The 22,336-nt window shown below is 43.8% G+C and overlaps 6 protein-coding genes across 9 annotated transcripts; 2 read left to right on the top strand and 4 right to left on the bottom strand.

Moving 5' to 3' along the window:
• Window positions 1–173: 173 nt before the first annotated feature.
• On the bottom strand, window positions 174–1,725 carry LOC133843144 (palmitoyltransferase ZDHHC3). The gene is made up of 5 exons (XM_062276568.1): window positions 1,491–1,725; window positions 1,240–1,431; window positions 963–1,184; window positions 696–908; window positions 174–627 (listed from the first exon to the last, which is right to left on the bottom strand). The coding sequence occupies exons 1-5, from the start codon at window positions 1,575–1,577 to the stop codon at window positions 469–471; spliced, it is 873 nt and encodes a 290-aa protein (XP_062132552.1). The 5' UTR covers window positions 1,578–1,725; the 3' UTR covers window positions 174–468.
• Window positions 1,726–1,872: 147 nt separating this feature from the next.
• Window positions 1,873–2,886, bottom strand: LOC133843146 (peroxisomal membrane protein 11B). The gene is made up of 2 exons (XM_062276571.1): window positions 2,650–2,886; window positions 1,873–2,591 (listed from the first exon to the last, which is right to left on the bottom strand). Exons 1-2 carry the CDS (start codon window positions 2,819–2,821, stop codon window positions 2,038–2,040), a joined length of 726 nt encoding a protein of 241 aa, XP_062132555.1. The 5' UTR covers window positions 2,822–2,886; the 3' UTR covers window positions 1,873–2,037.
• Window positions 2,887–3,122: 236 nt separating this feature from the next.
• On the top strand, window positions 3,123–4,920 carry LOC133843154 (transmembrane protein 208). Its single transcript, XM_062276580.1, has 4 exons — window positions 3,123–3,281; window positions 3,340–3,495; window positions 3,559–3,695; window positions 3,759–4,920. The coding sequence occupies exons 1-4, from the start codon at window positions 3,276–3,278 to the stop codon at window positions 3,979–3,981; spliced, it is 522 nt and encodes a 173-aa protein (XP_062132564.1). The 5' UTR covers window positions 3,123–3,275; the 3' UTR covers window positions 3,982–4,920.
• A 114-nt stretch (window positions 4,921–5,034) lies between these two features.
• On the bottom strand, window positions 5,035–14,112 carry LOC133843117 (ATP-citrate synthase). Of its 4 annotated transcripts, none has more exons than XM_062276531.1 (9): window positions 13,996–14,112; window positions 11,620–11,796; window positions 9,215–9,400; window positions 8,428–9,154; window positions 8,035–8,349; window positions 7,137–7,299; window positions 5,845–7,078; window positions 5,444–5,784; window positions 5,035–5,380 (listed from the first exon to the last, which is right to left on the bottom strand). In XM_062276531.1, the coding sequence occupies exons 2-9, from the start codon at window positions 11,776–11,778 to the stop codon at window positions 5,212–5,214; spliced, it is 3,294 nt and encodes a 1,097-aa protein (XP_062132515.1). In that variant the 5' UTR covers window positions 11,779–11,796; window positions 13,996–14,112; the 3' UTR covers window positions 5,035–5,211. The 4 variants fall into 4 exon arrangements, with proteins under 4 accessions (XP_062132515.1, XP_062132512.1, XP_062132513.1 ...); XM_062276528.1 differs by having other exon boundaries at window positions 7,137–7,350; XM_062276529.1 differs by lacking the exon at window positions 13,996–14,112 and adding an exon at window positions 12,022–12,186 and having other exon boundaries at window positions 7,137–7,350.
• A 528-nt stretch (window positions 14,113–14,640) lies between these two features.
• LOC133843115 (transmembrane protein 131 homolog) lies at window positions 14,641–20,983 on the top strand. The gene is made up of 3 exons (XM_062276525.1): window positions 14,641–15,464; window positions 15,526–19,354; window positions 20,184–20,983. The coding sequence occupies exons 1-3, from the start codon at window positions 14,847–14,849 to the stop codon at window positions 20,741–20,743; spliced, it is 5,007 nt and encodes a 1,668-aa protein (XP_062132509.1). The 5' UTR covers window positions 14,641–14,846; the 3' UTR covers window positions 20,744–20,983.
• Window positions 20,984–21,340: 357 nt separating this feature from the next.
• Window positions 21,341–22,147, bottom strand: LOC133843157 (ubiquitin-fold modifier-conjugating enzyme 1). The gene is made up of 2 exons (XM_062276583.1): window positions 21,940–22,147; window positions 21,341–21,879 (listed from the first exon to the last, which is right to left on the bottom strand). Exons 1-2 carry the CDS (start codon window positions 22,060–22,062, stop codon window positions 21,505–21,507), a joined length of 498 nt encoding a protein of 165 aa, XP_062132567.1. The 5' UTR covers window positions 22,063–22,147; the 3' UTR covers window positions 21,341–21,504.
• Window positions 22,148–22,336: the final 189 nt, after the last annotated feature.

Genomic DNA, 22,336 nt, shown 5'->3' on the forward strand with positions numbered 1-22,336 from the left:
TGTCGGGAGAAATGCGCATCGCCTATCAACATCAGGCGGAGAGCGGTCGCTCTTTTCTCTTTGCGTTTCGGCTCTCCGGTTTTTTATGATATTATTATTTCTGGTAAAAGAGATGCTGATGCTGCGTCGCCTTGAGTTTGAGTGGCAACATGTTTCCAACAAAAAAGTTTGCGCATGTTTTGAAAGTTTATTTTCTCTGTACAAAATAAATACTCGCACAATGCGCTCACAAAAGTAAAATCTCTCATTTGCAATTAAATAATTAAGTATTAGTGTAAGTATAATCGTATTGCACATGCAACACATGTCCATTCAGTTTGAGCTTAAGTAAATACTTGTACACACACACATACATATAGACAGAAATACAAACACACCAGACACAGCACACCTAATCAACAGGTGAGTGCAACGTGTGTTTGTGGGGATTATTGTTCGTTTAAGCTAACATCCTGCGATGCCTTCTCCTCACACTGAATAGAAATGTGGACTAAATTTGGTGCGACTCGACGGCTCCGTAAACGGTGAGAACCAAGCCAACGAGAAACGTCCGAATACCGACTGAATGCTCTTAAGGCGCGACTTCTTAGCCCAACGCGCCTCCTCCTTCTTCAGTTGCTCAATGCCCTGTAAGACACAAAAATTATAAACAGTATTATGCATCTATTGTAGATCTCTTTGATCTCGTTGCTTACCGTCTGATCGTTTAGTATGGCATTCAGTTGGGTGGCAAGCATTATAATGGTGAATATGCCGAACATAAGGCCCTCGAATGTGAGAAAGAGCAACAGAAAGATGGTTGCTGGCGGTGAGTAGGGCGAGCAAGTGCGCCAATCGTTTCGAACGCATTCCGCAAACTGCGAAAGCACTAAGAAGAGTGTGTGTACCGATATAGAAGCAATATAAAACTGCAAAGAGTAGTCCATTAGATAGGTGTACACAAATAGTATCATCGTACGCACCGTGAATAGTACAAAATACTTTTGATTGTTCTCGCCAACGCAATTATTCACCCAAGGACAATGATGATCCATTTTGCGTATACAGCGCTGGCACACAGAGCAGTGATGGGCCCGATCAGGCTTGATGCTGCAGCATTTAGGACACTTGTAGAACATCTGACCCTCACGATAGCCCATCTGTTCAATCATCTCCTTAGTGGCATTACCACGCGGCACAGCGCCCTAAGAAAAGGTATAGATTAATAAAAGTTCTATTTATTCTCTTGATTACACTTACCGGATCCGAGAGCATGGTGCGCAAGTGTGAGACAAATGCGAGGAATGCAAGCGCTTGGAATATTATCATGTTAACTGTGCTAAAAGCTGTATAGCTGCGATAGCTCGGCAGCAAAATCAATCCACAGACGACAAATTCCGCAAACAATATGAGCAGCCAGGTCATAATGACACACACAATGCCACAAATGTCCTGGAAAACACCATATTGGTTAATGTTTTTCATGGATTTTAAAACTTCTGCATACGCACCTTGACACACCAGGCACGGTTGCCGAGGCAGCGATTATGATGATCCACCCCACCAGGGGGAGCAAGCGAGGAATACGAGTAATGCATTCTTTAGCTGCACACACTTCCCTTTCGTCTATTCTAATGCGTTCTCGGCCCACACGCACTTAATTGCGGCCAGCAATGACGCATCGATTTTATACACTCAATAGATAACACGCCGAAAATGCGGGCATTAGTTCCTAAAAAAAATATAATGTTTAGTAACATTCGAGCAAAACAGCTGGAGGCAGTCGATAACAGCCGATAGCAAAACAGATTAGCAGTGTTGGCTAACGATAAGCCATTTCCTGTAAAACTGTCAGACACTGAACATACCCTACAAAACACTGAATTCAAACAATTTAAAATTTACATAATTACATATATTATTACAATAAAATCGTCAACTACATTTTTAACAGGTTAACATAATACATTAATAAACAAGCAGTACATTGAATGTAGATATGCATAAAAAATATACATTCTTTAAATATTATAGTTTAAAAAATCAGGTCAGTTTGTTTTAGGATGGCGTCAGCTTAGCTGTGGAATCAAGTAGCGCCCAAAGGCCAGCCACCGATGATATCGCTCCAAGCAAGCCTATTGTACGCGGCGTTAAACTGGTGTAGCCCAAAGCCGTCAGAGGTATAAATACATCGCACACATTCTTCACGGTGTCCACAACAATATCCTTGTGTCCTTGCACCAGGACGAAAGACTGTAACGCCAACCGCTTAACGTCTGCCGGCGAATTGATGCTGGCTGGGATCTTGCAACGCGTTATGCCGCTTTTGCAACCGGCTTTGTGCAGATCCAAGACACGAACGATCTCGTAGAAATCTCGACAGAGATTCATTATTATCGAAAATAGCCAATACTTGTTAGCCACATTGGACCACTTCTTGGTATCCACCGTTGTCAGCCCAGTTCGCGCCAGCCACAAAAGATGATCTGCTAACAGAAAGAGGGATTGGGACACTTTGCTCAAAGTAAGTGTGACGCGAATGGTCAAGTCGGGATAATGTATGGCTTTCAAACTAGCATAGAAGGCATCCAGTCCCTTGCCGAACCGTAGCACTGAAAATGTTCAATAATTATTTATTTACATAAAAAATAATGATAGAAATGATCTTACGCTTGCGGAATGTGCTTAAAATGTATTCAATGGTCTTGAAGTTGTCCACCAAAGCCGGATGGCAATTGGAGTTATCCAATGAATCCCATATGGCGCGAGATGCATACTGGATAAGCCTTGCAATTTTATCTCTTCCGGCCGCCTGATTATTTAACTGAACCCACTTGTCCATTGTTTGTTTCTCAACTGAAAATAAAGTCCAACTAAAATTAAAGTCCAAGGTGCAAATTAGATAGACTTTGTTGATGTTATCGATACCAGTTTTGATCAAATCGATTTTCGATTGCATGCATTGATGTATTTGCAGTTATTTATTTTTATAATATTGACAAATGCATTTATTATTACAATTTTGCATTTGAAATTTACGAATTTCAGACGTTTTTTCTCAAAATAAAAAAACCTTTTTAAAAACATTTATTTAACAGTTGTTGTCCAGTATGGACAAGTATTTTGTGAAAAATACTACGTCGAAACATAAGATGGTCACTCTCTTGTTTATATTTGTGTTCGACAGTATCGATACTTTCTTTTCGAGGAGTGAGTGATAAGTACCTGCCACGTCTCTTTCTTGCTCGTCATTTTTGATAATAAATAATCAAATTAACATAAAATAGCTAAGTAAAATGGCTGTAAGTACTTGCAATATATTCATTCGACGTTATGAATAAAATTCCGTTTAATCGACAGCCACCACAAAAGGGCAAACAAGCCACGAAAGGCGCTAAACAAATCGTTGAGGAGAACAAAACAACATTAGCGTTTTATAGGAATATGTCTATAGGATGCGCAGCTCCTGCAATCCTGCTGAGTTTTCTGCTGTTCGAGATCACAAAACTCACAGTGGTGAGTTAAACCCATGTCAATATACATATTGAAATGCGTACCAATCTGTCGAAATTGTTGCAGTTCATGCTGGCGGTGTCGCTGCTTATCTTGGGTGCTGCGTACCAATTTATGGTATTCATGTCCCGTGCTAAATACTCAGAAACGGGCGCTCTTCTTGACTCTGGCAACGACCTGAATATGGAAGGCGGCATTGCTGAGTAAGTGTTCACAGTAATCACTACATTAATAGAATTTATTGATAACACTGTGCACATTCACAGAAACGTCAAGGATCTTATCATTCTTACTTCAGGCACTCTACTGCTGGCCCTGATTTCCAACTACTTCTGGTTCCTCCTTTTATTGGCGCCTCTTCGTGCGATTTGGATGCTTTGGGGCTCCGTTATTCAACCTTGGTTGTCGCAACGTAACGCTAACGAAGAACCCGAGGTGGATGAAAAGAAACAACGAAAACTGGATCGCAAGATGCGTCGCATGAGATAAAATCTGGAACGTGGATTTATAATTTGCATTCATTTGCTGGGCACAGGTTGTAGTCATCATCGTCATTCACTGGTTTAAGCTGCATTCATTTCATACTCTCACGAGGCGGCTTTTTAAGTTCCCATTTAACTTTAGTAATGAGATTTTACGCTTAGACAGCTTGATCCATTAGGAGATCAATGCAAAAATGTGACGCGGGTTCCAAATTGATTTGTTTTTGTCAGATTAAAAAACCGAGACAACTGTCTCTAGTCAAAGAAAATTCCATAGTTGTTTTTAGTTTGTGAAATTTTGTGCGTTTTAATTGGTGCGCCAAAGTGAACAACTTTCATTTTTGTGTATAGCAAAAATAGTTAAAACGACATCGATTATACAATCGAGCGAAAGTTAACCTTCGTGAAGGGAATCCCAATTTCGATTTGACCGAAACATGTTCATAAAAGTTCACTCGGACCCTGTGCTTTTTAAATAGATATATACTATATATTGTATATTATTTATAAATAAATGTGCATTTTTGAGTGCAGGAACTGGTGCAGTTCTAATAAGTGCAATTACCACCACCACTTCTCATACCAGCGAGCATGTTTCTAAAAAAGAAAAAGAAAACAAAATAACAAAACTAAAATTAGCATTTTGCAACAATTTATTCTTTGTTGACTGATCAATATTTGCATCCAAACTTAAATAAGTGTACAAAAATATGAAATAATAATGACAAGTGTCGTGTTGCTTGTTGGAGCTCAAGAAGATTTCACTAAACTCAATATTTGTTTGCAGTTTCCAAAAACCCGGCTATAGCCTAGAGAAGCGAGCGTCAGCAATTGAACGATCGTGTAACTTAATAACTCTTTACGCTTGATAATTTATATATGAATGTAAATGCAGGCTTAGTTATGAAACTGTTATCATATTTAATGTGTATTTAACTAAGAGAGATTTGAGAATGAAAAGGTATATAGAGAGCGAGAAAGGGAAATAAAGAGTAAGGAGGAGACATATAAGGAAAAGCTGAGCTAAGTTTGTTTTTAGTTTTTTAGTTTGTTTTTTAGAAGAAGAATATAAACTCAACTACACAGCTAATGGAGTGTGTTTTGTGTGTTCGTTTTGTGGAACATGCCATGGCCATATACATATCTATCCATGCTCGCCACAAGCAGTTGGTTAACATCTGTGCTTAACTACAACAACATCCAACAATTTGTAATATCAATGGACAAGCTCGGCTCCTTAGTTGTATTGCTCGGGTATGACATAAGAAATGTCGTCCCATGGATGACGGTAAAGGCCCTGTTTGAGTCGCTTTTGATCCATATAATGACCAATGAAGCCTATGCTACGACCCAGCACGAACAGTGAGTTAATAGCGCCCACATTGATGTACTCCTGTGCCTCCTCACTGCAATTATTTAAGATGATTATAATTGAAGTGAATAATAAATGAATGAATTCGGTTACTCACCTTGTGAATGAACCGCTGTTGCGCAGCATATCGACAAAGGCTGTAGCAATCACACCATCGACATTCAAAATTAAATTTGGCTTCTTGTTGGTGGTGATCTTCTCCACCTCCAACGCGTACTTGAGCAGCGGACACTGTGGGAAGTTCTCCAGGACGAACTCCTTGATAATCTTGACACGCACATCGGGATTGTTGATGGACTTGACGCGATGTCCAATGCCCAAGATGAGTTTGCCCTCCTTGCGCATTTTGTTAACAAACTCCATGGGATGCAAGTTGGTGTCGTAGGCCTCTGAGAATTGCCTGGCAGAACCATCCAGAGCGCCACCAAACCGATCACCCTAAAATCACATAAGCAACTTTAATAAACTACTCAAATAACATTTGCGTGTTCAACTTACGATGGTCAACAGACCGCTGACGACTGAGGAGACCAGATCCTTGCCAGCACGAGCACACACAATGGTATTGTGGGCGCCAGAGACAGCTGGACCATGATCAGCCGTGACCATCAGGCACATTTCGAAGAACTTGCACACATACGAGGGTAGACAACGCTGGAACCACAGCAGCGAGATGACACCACCGATGCCCACATCTTTGTTGAGCACCTCACTGATGGGCATGCCAGCGTACATCAGCTCCTGGCCACGCTCGTCACAAATTGAGGTCATGAATGAGGCTGGCTTGCGAATGAGTCCCAGTTCACGAGCCCACGAATAATCCATGGGTACTGTTGGTGGTGGCACTTCCTCGCGTGGCACAATGCGGCCGGTCTTCACCAGCTCGCTGTACACCTGATGGATCAGCTCGCCTAGATTATCGAAGGATTCCGGCACATAGGCACCAGCTTCGCGCAGTGCCTTGTTCTTTGCCGTGGCGGTTTCGCGATCTGAGTTGGCACACGAACCGGCATGACCGAACTGCACCTCTGAGGTAAACATGCTGGCGCATGTGCCAATGCACCAGGCGACCAGTGGCTTTGTGATGCGATTATCCTTGAGCGCAGCGCACACATCGTACTCCTCGTTGCCACCCACTTCACCCAGCAACACTATAAGCTTCGTCTCGGGATCGGCCTGATAGCGCAGAATGTGATCCATGAAGGTGGAGCCGGGATATCTATCGCCACCAATGGCAATGCCTTCAATGACGCCATCCGTTGCCTTCGAGATGATATTGTTCAACTCATTCGACATGCCACCTGAGCGGGAAACATACGCCACACTGCCTGGACGGTAGAGCTTGGAGTGGAGTATGTTGTCCAGCATACCACCGGTGTTACCAATCTTGAAGCAACCTGGTTTCACGCCACCGACAGTAGCGGGTCCAATGATGGCGACTCCCTTCTTGTTGGCCTCCACAATCAGCTTGCGTGTCATGTTCTCGGGAATACCCTCGGCAATGATGGCAACCGTGCGTATTTGTGGGAAGTCAAGCACTTCCAAAGTGGAATCATAGGCGGAACGCAACGAGGCAAAGTTGACCATGACGTCGACCTCTTTGTGCTTATGTATGGCATCGGACATCTTCTTGTAGACGGGAATAAGTATCTCCTTGTGTCCCCAGTAGTACTTCTGCTTGTGATCGCCAGTGAATGGATAAACCATGGCCACCACCGAAGGTTCATCGCGTCTGCAGGGGAATCAATTATTAATAGAGATTCAATGATAAAAATTCATTCCACACTTACCTGCAGATGAAGTCAAAGTCCAGCATAGATTGCACTGCACGCTGTTGCATGCCCCAGACGATGGCTTTGGTTGTGTTTGAGAAGAACTTTCTATTCAAGTTCGACCCATTGCTTGCGCTGTTCTGCTGGTGATTATTGGTGGCGGCAACTCCATCGCTCTCATCTGCCGAGATAGGTGGGAGTTTAATCGATTGTGCTGTTTTCGAGCCCAACGCTATTTATGGTTTTGGTTTTTTTTTTAATTTTTGTGGTTTTTAGTTTTCATTTTTTAATTTCCCCAAATGAGTGTGGCAAGTCGATGTCGATGCCATTGACAGTTATCGTATCATGATGATGAACGAGAGAGCGAGCAAATATAGTCGAGAGAGTATAGAATTGCACATACAAATATCATATAATATATACACATATAAATAGACAACATTCAATATACGATTACGATACGATTACGAGGACGAACGTTGGTTGGTTGTTTGGTTGGTTGCGGGGATTTTTATATGCGAAATTCGATGTGAAGTTTTGAAGATTGATTTGGATTGTTTGTTGGGGATTTTTTGCAGTTCACATATTCGAGGACGAGGTGCGATATTTTTTTTGGTGGTGTGGCCAAACAAACGGAGAATATTTTTTTTATGGTTTTTGGTGGGTGTGGTTTGTTGATTTGTTGGACGAGGGCGATCAATGCAAATACATACAAAAAGAATACAAAGAGAAAAACAGAAATATAAATGCAGGTCCAGAGTAAGATTCAATAAACAATCAACAAAAAGAAGACATTAGTCATATTAGTACAAAACACTTAAGTGTAGAGTTAGAAGGTTGTTAAACGTTGTGGCTGGAGAGGAAGTGGTGGGAGAGGAAATGTTAGCATGTGAGAATAATGTGGTTTTCCACCTACCGGAGCCCAGAGCGTCAGCATCACTGGCTTCCTTCAAGTCAGCCTGCGCTTGCTGTCCGCCCGGCAACAAAAAGTTAGCCGTGGAGAACTCAACGCTGGCCGCCTGTGGAATGGGTCGCTTGCCCAGAGCCATGCCGCAAATGGAGGTCATGTGTGTCTCGGGGCCAAAGACATGCAAAGGAATGCCGAGAGTGCTGCCAAAGTCACGCATGCGACGCAATCCCTCCTGATAATTGGGGCCAGCACGGCGCACAAAGATCGAGACATTATGTTCGACCAGCTTGGGTTGGAACTCACTGAGTGCGGTGATGATGCCTGACAAAGTTTGAGAGGTGATTTAATTAGCTGACTTGGACACAATTGCTACTGCTGATAAGATAAGGGCTAACTCACCTTGGAAGGTCGAAGCGACATTGGTAAAATTGGCAATGCCGCCACCGGTAATCAGCACCTTGCCATCTGGGTGTTTGGGCGACGAGGTCATCAGGTTAAGTATGGTTTTAGCGTACTCATACGTCTGCTGCTCCGATGGTGCTCCACTGTATTCGCCATAGTTGGCCAACTCTGCGGCGCCGCCAAGATCGCAAATCGTATCGGAGTAAATGACACTGGCACCACCTCCAGCAACCATGGTCCAAATACGGCCATTTCTATTCAAAATCGTGAGTTTGAGTGAGGCGCCGCTCTTTGCATCTAGATCGGCAATGTAGGCTTCCTCGGGGAAGGCATCGCGACCAAATGGTGGTGGATAATCAATTTCACCCCACTTGGGACGGCATATGAAGTCGGCAGTCGAGTCCAGCTTGGCTGCCAAATCCAATATATACAAATTATCTGCAGTCACCACAAGGGGATTGATCTCCAGATACGTGAAATACAAATCGGCAAATGTCTTGTATAGCGCAAAGACGAACTTGGCAATGCGCTCCTTAGTCGCAGCATCTGTGATCGCCTTGAGCAGCGTTGTCTTCACATCGACCAGCGACAATTCACTGTCGACGGGAACGTCGAGCTTGACAGCCTTGGCATCCACATCGCCAATGTCAACTCCGCCCTGATGATAAAACAGGATCGTGTCCGCAGAGCGATGCGAATAGATGCACACGTACATCTCCTCGGCCTGCAAGAGATTCATTTACATTAGAAGTTTGTGAATTAGAAACTATTTATAGACACTCACCTCTGTGTGGGGAATGAAGGGCTCGATGATAAAGTTTCGCAGTTTGCCCACCGCATTGCCAATCTTCTGATCCTTGTTGAGGCGTTCTCCGATCCATTGCTTCACCTGCTCAAAGGTCTTCTTGACGCCAATGAGGCCAAGTTTGCCGCGTCGCTTAATCAGCTGATCAGGCTTGACCACAAGTGGCTAAAAAAAGGAAGTAAATCAAAAAGAAAGAAAATATAAATAATTAGTATACAAAAACATGCTAATTATGATACGTAAATCATTCAACAACCCCAAAGAAATTCACTTCCCGCAGCGCCAGAGATCAATGTTAATAGGTTCGAGATACGAGAGAACGAGAACGCAACGCAACGAGACGAACGAACGATCGTATGAATGACAATCTCCAAGGGGTCAGCCGAGAGGCTGCGTCATTGCCAATGACAACAATACACCAGCTATACAAACAGAGAAACACTCACACACAATTACTCTGCCGCTTATTAGAAGATCGTACGAGTGTAAATTGAGCAGAGGGCAACGTCTGTCGTTATATAGAATGCGGCAAGCCTCAGGCGACTGCTTCAAAGTATAATTGCATATTAACCAAACTATACCAACAACAACGTTGTCGTGCTTACTACAAATCCAATCTATGACCAAATACAATCAATTTTCGGTAGTGCCATATTGCTAATTGTGTGCTATATTGTTGTGAGCTGATCACGTTTCGGTTTCAACTGCTTTCAGCATAATCCTCACTAAACAATCAGAAATTATCACGCCACCTGCCGCTCGCCAATAAACTAAGCACACTTTTTTCGCATGCAATGTTTGTTGTGGTGCGATAAAAAAAAATGTATGCGTTATCAAAGTAATTTCTGAGCGCCAATAATGATTGGTTTTTTTTTTGTTTAGGAAAATTTCCTCAATGTGTGCGTATTGCGTGAGTGTTAAGCTGACAAAAATAGTTTGAAGAAAAGCCCGACAATGTCAAGAGTTTTACGACCCAACGCGATCTCGGTTGGTAGCTAGGCAATCTAATCGGCGGGTTTCGCACAAACACTCGAGTGACACCTTTGGGAATTGGCCCCAATATGTCGACCGATAACTGATAGATCTAACAAGATGATAAATTTAGTGACGAAACGTTTTTGCTTGATTGCAATTTTGGGAAACTTTTCTTTGTGTTTACCCTAAAGATATAATTATTGCAATATAAAAATCTCAGCTCCTAGCTTTCTCCGTAATTGTTATACCTCAAAAGTTTAGTCAATCAGTCGGTCAGTGTATAGTATTATGTTATTTATAGAGAGATAGACAGTGCTCAGCACCATATAGATAATCTAATCGGTAAACTTTCATAGAGATTGGGCATTCCTCGTTCATAGAATGGGCATTTTAGTGGAATTATGATTCAGTCAAAATTTGTAAAATACATTAAAATCTCATCCTTCTGGGTTTTACCATTCTTGATATGTCCCCAAAGTTTAATCTGTTCTATTTATAGAGAGATAGGTGTCCAATGTGGACATTTTGTTGCGGAAAACTCCCCAATGATGGGAAAAGACCGAATACCACATATCTCATTTCAGATCATGGAATCTAATCAATACACTTCTATAGAAATTGGGCATTTCTCCCACCTAGAATGGGCATTTTATTAAGATAGTGATTCAGTCAAATATCGCTACAAAAAATCTAAGCTTCTAGTGTCTTACTACTCTGGCTATCTCTTGATAGTTTAGACAATTTGTAGGAAGAGTTAAAAGCTGGGAAAAGACCGAACACCATATGTATATATCAGATGAAAGACTATAATACTCTTGCAATCTAATCAATACACTTGCATAGAAATAGGGCATTCCTCACACCCAGCATTTCACTGTTATTATGAATCAGCCAATTTTAATGTTTACTGTTATCCCTATCGCATTCAATCGCGTTGCTTCAATCAGTTTGATTGCCTCGCACAACTGAGTTTCACCTCCGTCTTCTAGTCTATAAACAAAAATGTATATGTATTCAGCATATATGAAGTTTCGGGTAGTGAAAATACTCGGACCATGCTTATCGCTGATTAGGAAATCATGCGAAGCATTGATGCCGCCCCAAACACAACACAACACAGCACAACTCAGCCAGCCAGCAGCCAGTCAGCCTAAGTGCGACGCTTAGTCACGACTCGACGCAGCAGCTCACGACGTGGCCTTAGCCGGCTTCTTGGGCCACCGTCAGGGTCAAGTTCAATGCGAATAAAAAGCGCAAAAAAACGAAACATAAAAGCAAACATGTGAGAGTTTTGTGTTGTGTTTTGTTTGCTGGGTGGCACATTTTGAGACAAGTGCGTTATCTACGAATTGGCTGGTGTTGGATTTATTATTAGATTTGAATTTAGAGCGCCAACATCGTGCACTTACCGTGCTCACCAACCAGGGCTGATCGACGCTCAACTTGGACCAATCGGTTTCAGCATTGACTGTGGCAAATCGACAGGTGGCTGCGCCGGCGCCGTTCTGATTCAGATGGCGGTTCAGTACATCCTTTCCGCTGGCTTCAGTGATCGCTTTCGCAGACATGCTGTAGTCCTAGTGTTGCTGAAATTTGCAAAAGAAAAACACATTGATAAATATGCATACAAATATAATGAATTGATAGATCATTGAGTTGACTTTGGCTGGGCTTTCACAAATACCTATTTCGCGCTGTACTTTAAAACTTTGATTCTATTTACTTAGAATTGATTAGAGGCGCGCGCAACTAAACCTATCTATCGTCTATACTAGAGTGCACACAGTTTTCTTTTCTTGTCGAGCACCTGCCTTAAGTGTGTGTGTTGTGGTGTCTCGTTTCGCGTTCGCGTTTGCGTTTGAATGAATTGATTTGTTTGTTTGCCTCTCGCTTTTATTTCTTTTACTATACTATATAAGCATAGGGAGTAGAGAGTTCTAGTGTCGACTCTGTTGGCAACCTGCGCGATGTTTCGCCCGAAGTAAACTGAAATCTAATATGCAAGCTCAACCAGCGATGAAGACTAAATCCGAACCCGAATCGCCCGACGACGACTTTACGAATTTACGACAGCGCAGCGTTCGCTCGGCTCGTTCGCTTCACTAGTTTATATTTTGTGTGTTATCGTAAGTAAATATGTGTTATTTACCCAATAGGCGGAGAATAAAAGGGCATTTTTAGTTGGTGCCAAAGAAAAACTATAGAGCATGTAGAATGAGGCGCCATACATTCTTTGATCTGATTCAACAGGTTGGTCTGTGGTATTATTCTCTATATCTACGAACCTGTAAAAGTTAAAGATAACTTTAAGCATAATTCTTGAACTCTTTAGGCCACACCACATTCTGTGGATTTCTTGTAAAAAAATATATACCTGATCAGTACCAACAGCTGAATCTGTCTGCCCGTCCTTATCAACATTTTTAACTCATAAGATATCAAAGCAAGAGCTATACAAATTGGGGACAAGACATCATTGATTTTTTTTCACAATACTATTATTTGGGATTCCCCGTAAACAACCTCAAGAAACATACTCAAGGTACATACTCCTAAAACCCTACAATTCAAAAACTATCTTAATTGCAGCTAATCAGTAACAACACATTGTTTTGTTCTCATTACTTTTGTTGTTAATATTCTTGATCTGCATCAACAGCTTAGTCAGTGTGTCCGTTGTTCACCCTGCATTTCAAATATCTAGATAGCGGGTATCTCAAAGTGTACTCCGGCAGCAAAACAATTTGAGTCGCACATTTGAATATTTAAAGTAAACTAATAACACTATTGTTGCCTTTGCTGGTTGCTGTTGCCACTTACGAAGTATGCTGCACTTTGAGCCGAGGTTGCTTTTGAAAGTGAGTGGGCGTGGTATGGGACATTCTCATTTATACTGTATTCTCTTTTTGGCTATTTTTAACCACAATGAAAATCGGGTTTTAAAATGGACAGTGCAACGAAAAGATTTGAGATCGAGGGGAAGATGAACCGGTTTAGTATGCTGTGGAATAAGTTACGGAAAAGGGCAGCAGCAGCAGGTAAATACCATACGACTACTTTCACCTAAAACGGTTTTCTGAATTATGCAGGTAAATTGACGTTGACAACAGCGACGCTGACGTTAGCAGCGATGCTTACACACACGCATATACGCGTACACGGCTTTTCCTGTTTACAACTGATCGATGGAAGGCAACACATCGCGCTGCTTCGGTTCGTTTGTGTTGCTGTTTTTGCTTCTAATTTGCACACACTTTAAGCAATGATAGCGCCAACAATGGCTCCCCAAATGAATGACTTTGCAAATTCAAAGCTTGCGTTTCAAAGCTCCCGCTGCGCCGTCGTTGCGTCGCGGCATCGCTGCGTTCTGCTTGCGGTTGCCAAGTACCAACCAAATTTACATTGAGAGCGCGCAATTGTCGAAGTTCACGGCGCATTTCTGACGTGTGTATTAGTTGTAAAAATGTTGCTTTGTTTTCTACGCCTCGGCAACTAAAGCTATTTTAGGCTGGGCGGCCCAGTGAAAGTGGGTAAAATCAATAATGATGCAATTTCTACTTTTTTCTTTCATTGCTCTTCTTTTTTTTTTGGATACCAAATGCTTCGACGTCGCTGCCACAGAAGAAATTCGCATGGCTCTTTGTATATGTATTTGTACGTAGGTGTGTATAGGCTTGTGTGTGTGTGTTTTTGCTCCTTTAATGTTTATTTTACAATTTCGAACAGCACAAAAAAACTAACATTTTATATTACAACAGAATATTAACGCACTTTGATTAACTCACTGTAACTATTATTTTCCGAGCAGTTTCACTTTTTTGTTTAAAATTGTACACCGCAAAACTTTCTTCTGCTCTTTCCTCCAGCGTGACCGCAACTCAAATTTCAGAATTGACTATTTTACATCGAAAATTACACCACCATAATCACTAGCAGCTGGTTGCAGCCTTTTGGTATATTGATATTTTGGCGCAAAATGCGCCATTTTTAAAAAATGATTTTGGGTTGCTAATTTCTGTAAAACCTAACAGTGTCTGTAACATTTTCTGGTTGATATTAGGTTCCACTTCCCCAAAATAAATGCACTTAAAAAAATTACAACTTATAAACAAAGTGTTAACAAGAAATTTGAGTAAGTGAATTTGTGCATTTCAATGGTCACACCACAAATTGGATTTGAATATATATTTCATATATACAAAGTAATTTAGATAGAATTCATTTTATTTAGCTAAATAAATCTTTTAGATGTTAAGATTGGAAGACCGGTAACTCTACATCAAGTACACTTAAGAAATTTCCAAAAATGCATATTCCTCATAGTCGACAACTACTCCATCAATCAAGAGCTCTTTTTTGCGTTAACAGTACGTTCATTACAGAGTGACCATAAATTAGCGGAATATGAAGAATTCATCGGAGTCAGCTGCTCACGCATTGAACAGCTGATAAAGTTAATGCTCTCAGAATCGAATCAGCGATAGCATAAGCGATATTGAGTAATATAATTAAATCTAGTACTTAATGTGAACAGGAGTCTTAAGTGCCGTGATTAAGCAAGCAAAGCGCATCATCTCGAACACACATTGCGCGCACAACACAACAAAAAATTGCAATCCCAACCGCGTAGAAGAAGATGTACACAAATTGGCAGGCAACAATGTTGCTGCCATTGCTGCTGCTGATTATGAACAGTGCGTGGGGTAGCAGCAGCGATCAGCAAATGGCGGGCAGCAGGGAAAAGGTGCTGTCCGAACTGCAGGAGCCATTCATCGGTCTGGAGGAGACGCAAACATTGCCACCCCACGAGCCGCACACACGCGAACAGGTCGAACTATTGCGACACCTCAACTTTGTGCCGCCCGCCATAGACTTTGGCAAGTGGTCGGTGGGTCAAACGGTAACACAGATTGTGACGCTCTTCAATCAGCACAGCAATCGCACCGTGCATCTGAACTCTGTGGCTGGGCCAAGTCCAGTGTTTTACAGCAGTTTCTTTGGCACACGTGATGTGCCGCCCCAGGGCAACACCACGTTTAGTGTGGTGTTCTTGCCCCGTCAACTTGGTGCCATATCAACGGGTCTACTCATCCAAACGTCATTTGGACGTGCCGAATATGCGGTGCGCGGCGAGGGCAGCGAGTGTCCATATCGCCTCAAGCCCCTTGTGGGCATCAAGGCGCCCATGAATGCAACGCTCACACCCGAAATACATATGTACAATCCGCACGAGCGACCGCTGCAGATACTCGAGGTGAGTGGCCACTCAACGGTTTATCAGCAGCTGTTTAAATTTCCTTTCCCCTTGACTTTAGGTTTACAGCAGCGGTGGCGAATTTCAATTGGAGCTGCCCAGTGGCATGTCAGAAGCTCCGCAGAAACTGTGGGAGATACCGCCGCATTCATTGAAGCCTGTCATACGCATCTCGTTCCATGGACGAACCGCTGGCAATCACAGCGCCTATATACGCATCAAGATAGCCGAGCAAGCGCTGGATGATTCAACGCCACTGGAGCAGCTCAATGAGAATGTGCTCGTCATACCCGTTGAATTCGAAATCCTGCCCAAGCATGGTGCCTATGCCAGCAATCCTGTGGCGGACTTTGGTCGCGTTGCCACCGATCAGCATGCGGATGCATTGCACTTCAAGCTGAACATGCAGAATCAGCACGTGGATGCGGCGCAGCGTAAGCTAATTGGAAATTATTTACGGGAGATACCCGGTCTCAGCTATGATGCGCACAACTCGAGCATTGTGCTCGATCCTAAGCTGTTTGAGCAGAGCGCCAGCATCAATGATTTGCTGGTCATCAGCAGCGAGGAACAACAGCAACAACAGTTTACGGTCATGGTGCGTGCGGACATCTTCAAAGGCGGCCTGCACTACGATCGCAATGTGACGCTGTTCATCACCAGCGTGGACAGCGACGAGATGCCGCTGCAAAGCCAACGCACGCTCGTCGTCCGCAACAATTTTGCCTTTCCCCTGAAGATCTACAATCTCAGCTTAAGCGCGCCCATCGATGCAGCGCTGCTGGAGATGTCGACGCTGGAACAGGAGCTGCTGCTACAGCCGGGTGAATCGGTAGAACTGCTGCAGCTGCAACTGCTCAATGCGCAGGCCAAATTTAATTCAGTGCTGCGCATCGAGAGCAATGTAACGATCTTCGAGCTGCCTATCGTTGCGTGCACGGGGCTTTTGCATGTGTCAACGCAAGCGTTTCAACTGCAGCTGCCGCGCACGGAGAGCGCCTATGACCTAGGACTCGATCTGGGCACAGTGCCATTTGCGGAGCAGTCGCGCCAAGGTTACATTGTGTTGCGCAACGACAATCCCATACCCATCAAGGTGGCAAATTGGCATTTTAAGCCGCCCGCCAAAGTCTACTTTACGGCCACGTTTCTGGGCTGCATTCCCGCGGATCAAGTTGTCACCACGGAGCAGAGTGCGGAGCTGGAGGCGAACAACCACACGAGCAGCTTTCAATTCTGCAGTCAACTTGGCGCTGGCGAAAGCGCCGTCTTTGTGCTCTACATACAAACGTATGTGGCCGAGGAGAGTGTGGGCACCTTTAAGCTGTCGACGCCCTACGAAATGATACGCATTGCGGTCAAGTTTAAGGCGTCGGTGGGGCAGCTGGACATTGAGCAGGAGCAGCTGCAGTTCAAGTCATGTTTTCCCGGAAAAATGTGCTCGGCAGTGTTGAGCATACGCTCCACTTTCACCGATCCCGTGCACGTCACGGCCATCACATTTAAGCGGCAAGGGCTGCGCTTCAAGGACTTCAATGCCAAAGGCACGACGATTGGAGCCCAAACGCTGACGAAGGTGGGTCGCATCTACTTCGAACCGTCGGCGTTGTGTCGCAATGCCTGCTACATAAGGCCATCCAGCAATGAGAATGCGATATTTCCCAAAGGCGATGCTGCGCAGCACACGAGCAATAACAATCTGCTCTACGATGGCGCCGAGGTGCGACAACGCACAGAACTCTATCGGCAGCTGAAGCGACAACTGCATTCGATGTCGCTGGTCCTGCACAGCAAAGAGTTGCCGCCCCTGGAGCTGGATTTTAGCATTGGCATCGAGTGGCCCAAGCTGGTGCAGCATCAACCGTTGCCGCCCATACCAGCCGTCGAAGTGGGTCAAGTGCAGCGCCAATGGATCACCATCAGCAATCCGACAACCCAACCACTGCTGCTCGATTACTTTCTGTCCGATCCACAATACGCGCGACGCACACAACTGTCGCTGCCGCACGAGGTGATCGATGTGAGCAGCAGCAGTTGCTATCTAACGGATCAGCCGGTCTTCTCGTTACCCGATGTGACCTTTCCCGGCCCAGTGCTGCTGCCCGCAGGCGCCACCTTAACGATACCCGTGCAGTTCAGCGCCCAGCTGGCAGACAAGTATTGCACCCTGCTCCACGTGCGCAGCAATCTGACGCTCTACGAGGCTGTTTGGTTGACGGCGCGTGCGGTGCAATCGCAGTTTCGCTTTGGCAATCGACGGCCCGGTTCCAGCATGCCGCTGCTCTTTGAGCTGAGCAGTCAGGCCTTTGAACGCTGCGATGGCAGTTCGAAGCAGTCAACGGAGGAGGAGGACACGACTAGTCATCAAGTGAGCGCTACACGCAGCTTTACAGCACGCAATGCTGGTGTGCTGCCCATACGCATTGAGGGATTTTTGATTGGCAAGCGACACTGCGAGGATCATGGCTTTAAGGTCATCGATTGCAACGGCTTTGAGCTGCGCGAGAACGAAACACGCAAGGTGGAGATCAGCTATAGTCCGGACTTTACTGCGTATCGTGTGCAACGCACACTGACGCTGCTTACGAATCTCGACTATGACATCCAATACCAGCTGGTGGCCCAGTTGCCTGCCGAGAGTGTGGAGCGTTGTGCGGCCACCTTGCCGCGTCCCCAATGGGAGCGTCTCTTGCGCAATGCAGCGCTTGTGGTGCTTTTGGCCAGTTTCTGTCTGGTGCTGCTCACGGCCATACTCGATGCAAGGGCAATTGTGGCGCAGCAGAATGCTTACGATGCGGCACGCTACAAGAGTCCATTGCAGCCCACGTTCAACCTGAGGAACATAGTCAAGATGCAGCTGCAGGAGGATGCAGCCAGCGCAGCAGCAGCAGCAGCGAGTAGCGCCGCAGCACTCAAGGCAGAGCAGCAGCAGAAACTACGCAACGGGCAGCTGAAGGAGCGCAAGCGGGCGACAGCCACGGATAAAGTTATTAGCTCTCGCAAGCCCAAGTCCTGGACAGCTTGGAGCATGGATCTGGGCAGCAGTGAGAGCAAGGCTGCAGCTGCTGCAGTCAGTCCGCCAGCCAAGCAGTCGAGCAGTTCACCCAAGCCCAGCAAGAAGAGTTCGCCAATCGCTCAAACGCCGCCAACAGTTGTGCCAGCAACACGTGCCCCAAAGAAAGCGAAACCCGTCACTCCGCCCTCTGCCCTGCCCAAGCCCAAGCTGGACTCGTCAACCGTCGAGCTGCAGGAGAAGACCAAAGTCAGTCCCAATGCCAAATCCAGTCCAACTGTAGCAGCAACAACACCTCCACAGCAACAGCAGCAGGAGAACGTATCGCCAAAACCACCAAAAAGCTCAATGGAAACGCCCAAAGAACGCGTGCTCAAGGAGCAAAACGGTAGCGCCAAGAAGCTGGGCAAGACGCCAGGCCGCGAGCGACGCAAGGAACAGAAGCCAACGCAACTAAATGGTGTAGGAGGAGCAAGTAAGAAGACGACGGAGCAACGCAAACCACGCATCAAGCAGCTCAATTTCAATGGCACTCCAAGTGTCACCGAGGGCAATGTATCGCCATTGACAACCTCGGATATGGACACGATGATCACGAATCCCTTTCAGACAAGCAGTGGCGTCTACCTTGGCGAAGTGTTGCCATCAAAGCCGTTGCCAGTCCTGGAGTGCAATACGAACTGGGCGCCCGCTGAAAACGATCTAGGACCTATTGGAAGTCGCAAGAGCGTACAGACGCAACCAATGTCAATGGGTTGGGACACACAGATGACGCCAGAAACAACTGTTTCGAGCAATGTCCTGATGAACACGCTCTTTAAGAACCCGCAGCCGCCTCCCATGAACCATCTAGGCATGGATTTGCCCGCTATAAATGGTAAGTATTCAAGTCTTGACAGATCTTGGCTTCAAACTGTTTTACTAGGCATCAGATCCGAGGATTTAATAATGTGCTTTTTATTATACCCATAGGGTAGAAGGGTATTATAACTTTGTGCCAGCAGGAAATGTATGTAACAGGTAGAAGGAGGCATCTCAGACCCCATAAAGTATATATATTCTTGATCAGCGTCAACAGCCGAGACGAACTAGCCATGTCCGTCTGTGTGTCTGTCCGTCCGTCCGTATGAAACACTGGATCTCAGAGACTATAAGAGATAGAGCTATAATATTTTATGGTATATTTTGAATGCGGTACTATATCGATATACCAAATATACCATTTGGTATATTTTTTAGCATTTTGCAGTATATTTGGTATATTTTGAGAAAAATACCGCAAAATATATTTCTTTTATTCAAAATGGGTAGCAGGTATCTCACAGTCGAGTACACTCGACTGTAGCTTTCTTACTTGTTTTTTATTTTCTCATAATTTGGTTATTTTACTAAAATTTAAACTATTTCGAATTAATATTTCAAATTCAGTATATAAATTGCTTTAACTTTAGGGTAGCTTCGAACCCACATGCTAAGCAGAGGTTAAGTTATTGGAACTGGCTTTCAAATCCTTAAACTCAAGGCTTTAACAATGTAGTTTTTTGATGGGTTCTTTAAGATTATTAATTAGTCACAAAGAGTTTTTTAGTTATATGACATATATGTATGATTTATTTTATTATAGTTATTAGATACTTTATATTTTTTTGATTTCTTAGACGTTTTTAAAATGCGTTAAATATTTTCTACATATTTTTCCATTACAGGTTATGGCAACAATTGGTACGACCAACCCCAGCGTGAGCGTGAGCTTCAGGAGCAGCAACTGAATGAACAGCATCAGATGATGCTGCTGCTCAAGAAGCAGCAGCGCATGATGCCTAACCTAGACGACAGCAATTGGCCACTGAATGCCACAAATGGCGCAGCTGCAACTGGAAACTCTTGGTCTTCACTTGACTTTGGCGCATGGCCTAATCCGAGTTCTTTGCGTACATCTCCAATGCACACGATTCATCCCAGTGTGGGCATGGGTTACATACGTCCGCCTCCTGGTCTTGAACACAACTACAACAACAACAATTGCCAGTTTCCGGGTGTCGCCGGAGTAGCCGATATGCAATCGTCAGCAGCCGCAGCAGCCTTTATTGCCAATCATAGCAATCAAAGCAACAACAATCATATCGATAACGCACAACAACTACCACTACAACAACAACAACAACAAGAGGAGCGTCAACAGATGCCCACCCAATATGATCCATTTACCTCGCCAAGCTCAATCTGGTCGGACAATTGGCGCCAGCGCAACAATCACATGAACTGAACTGGCTCTATCGAAGCTCACTGATCAAATTTAAGCAACCAAATGAAATTCTTACTCTTTAGACACTTAGGACTAAATGCAAAAAACAAAAACTAAACAAAAAAAAAAAGAAAAGAAAAGAGAAAACAAAACAAATCAAAGATGAATAACAGTGAAATATGATCTTTTCCAATTTGACTTTTGACTAAATAAACCGCAAAGATTAATGACTTTCATTATACATATGCGTATGTACAAATATCCAACCAAATTCGCAATTATTCTATCATACTAGATTATATAGCGATGATTCCTTAAGTGAACTGATCCATCCAGAGCAAGCAAGTTGAAGTCCATTGTGGGATATCCAGCAATTCCAATTTCAAAGATCTAAGGATCGCAAAGGTCTAAATTTTGTAGGTCTCTCTGTTCTTGTTCCAATTTCTAAGAGCAATGTATTCCGTAACCATATATTGCATTATCCCATTGAGACGATTTGGGATACCAAAGACAAATACCATAAATATACTTGATTTTTCAGTTTCCCGTTTAATAAAGCTAGCTATGTTTCCCTTGAATATTCTTAGTAATAAAATAATAACAAGTACACTTCAATCATTTACAAATGATGGAAAAACTTTTATACAAGGAATTTGAGACAGCGTTTTACAAAAATTAAAATATATGTATAAAAATGCATTAATTTGTAAGAAACCGGAACTCAAATAGTTGCTATAAATTGTCTAATAGGGAATTTTGTTCACAAAGCTGTTGCTGCTGGCTCACGACTTCTCCTTGTACGTGATGATGCCCTTCTCGATTAAATCGGGCACTTCGACAGCCAACCAAGGAGCCAGACCTAAGGCCATGGCATGAGCAATGCCAAATTTGGGCACATTACGTGCCCACAGCGGCTTAAAGTGATCGGTTAGGCAGATTTTGCCACCGCGATACATTTTGGCCGTCTTGCCGTCGAGTTCGGGCAGCGCTATTTCCGGTGCCGTGGTCGGATACGTAACGGGAATGTCGAATTCGACATCGAATTCATATTTGAGGAGATTGTGCATATACCAGCACTTGCCGAACCATTTGGTGCCCTCCTTGTTGGACTCAAGACGGAACCAATCGCTGCCCGACTGCTTGTTGTTCTCCACATACTGTAAATGCAAATTAATTAATCAGATATTGTTGTTATTGTGTTGGAAAAGTTTGCTTGCCTTAATGAGCGCTTGGTATTCCTCTTTGAGGCGCTTCACCCAAACATCTTTCTCACGTGGCCCGGCACGGATTTGTAGCAGTGGTATGCTGCTCAGTGTTTTTCTAGTGCTATCGTCGACCATTGTTTTTAAATAACAACAATTATAAAACTATAAACACAGCTGTGTGGTTGTGTGTGCACCAGTATGTGTGACACGTCGTATTAAAAAAAAAAACAATGCAACTTAACAGTTTCCTGCAATGTTACTAACATGGAGTGCAATAGTTTATGATTTGCTTTGCAACATTTCTGTGAAGAATTTAATTTTAACTTTAACATTTAGTCCATACTCAAATATTTAATTATAATTTAGAAAATAAATACAAATAATGCTTAATTTTAAAATATTTAAATGT

The sequence above is a fragment of the Drosophila sulfurigaster genome, chromosome 3 (assembly GCF_023558435.1).
Source record: "Drosophila sulfurigaster albostrigata strain 15112-1811.04 chromosome 3, ASM2355843v2, whole genome shotgun sequence".
NCBI classification, from domain to species: domain Eukaryota; kingdom Metazoa; phylum Arthropoda; class Insecta; order Diptera; family Drosophilidae; genus Drosophila; species Drosophila sulfurigaster.

Coding starts and splice junctions, on each gene's coding strand:
- LOC133843144 (XM_062276568.1), bottom strand. CDS start 1,577: ATGCATTACTCGTATTCCTCGCTTGCTCCCCCTGGTGGGGTGGATCAT. Junction 1,432..1,490: donor ACCGTGCCTGGTGTGTCAAG/GTGCGTATGCAG, acceptor GGTGTTTTCCAG/GACATTTGTGGCATTGTGTG. Junction 1,185..1,239: donor GCACCATGCTCTCGGATCCG/GTAAGTGTAATC, acceptor ACCTTTTCTTAG/GGCGCTGTGCCGCGTGGTAA.
- LOC133843117 (XM_062276528.1), bottom strand. CDS start 11,778: ATGTCTGCGAAAGCGATCACTGAAGCCAGCGGAAAGGATGTACTGAAC. Junction 5,785..5,844: donor TCAGCGGTCTGTTGACCATC/GTAAGTTGAACA, acceptor ATGTGATTTTAG/GGTGATCGGTTTGGTGGCGC. Junction 5,381..5,443: donor AACAGCGGTTCATTCACAAG/GTGAGTAACCGA, acceptor AAATAATTGCAG/TGAGGAGGCACAGGAGTACA.
- LOC133843115 (XM_062276525.1), top strand. CDS start 14,847: ATGTACACAAATTGGCAGGCAACAATGTTGCTGCCATTGCTGCTGCTG. Junction 15,465..15,525: donor GACCGCTGCAGATACTCGAG/GTGAGTGGCCAC, acceptor CCTTGACTTTAG/GTTTACAGCAGCGGTGGCGA. Junction 19,355..20,183: donor GGATTTGCCCGCTATAAATG/GTAAGTATTCAA, acceptor TTTCCATTACAG/GTTATGGCAACAATTGGTAC.
- LOC133843146 (XM_062276571.1), bottom strand. CDS start 2,821: ATGGACAAGTGGGTTCAGTTAAATAATCAGGCGGCCGGAAGAGATAAA. Junction 2,592..2,649: donor TTTAAGCACATTCCGCAAGC/GTAAGATCATTT, acceptor GAACATTTTCAG/TGCTACGGTTCGGCAAGGGA.
- LOC133843157 (XM_062276583.1), bottom strand. CDS start 22,062: ATGGTCGACGATAGCACTAGAAAAACACTGAGCAGCATACCACTGCTA. Junction 21,880..21,939: donor AATACCAAGCGCTCATTAAG/GCAAGCAAACTT, acceptor TTGCATTTACAG/TATGTGGAGAACAACAAGCA.
- LOC133843154 (XM_062276580.1), top strand. Junction 3,496..3,558: donor AGATCACAAAACTCACAGTG/GTGAGTTAAACC, acceptor AAATTGTTGCAG/TTCATGCTGGCGGTGTCGCT. Junction 3,696..3,758: donor ATGGAAGGCGGCATTGCTGA/GTAAGTGTTCAC, acceptor GCACATTCACAG/AAACGTCAAGGATCTTATCA.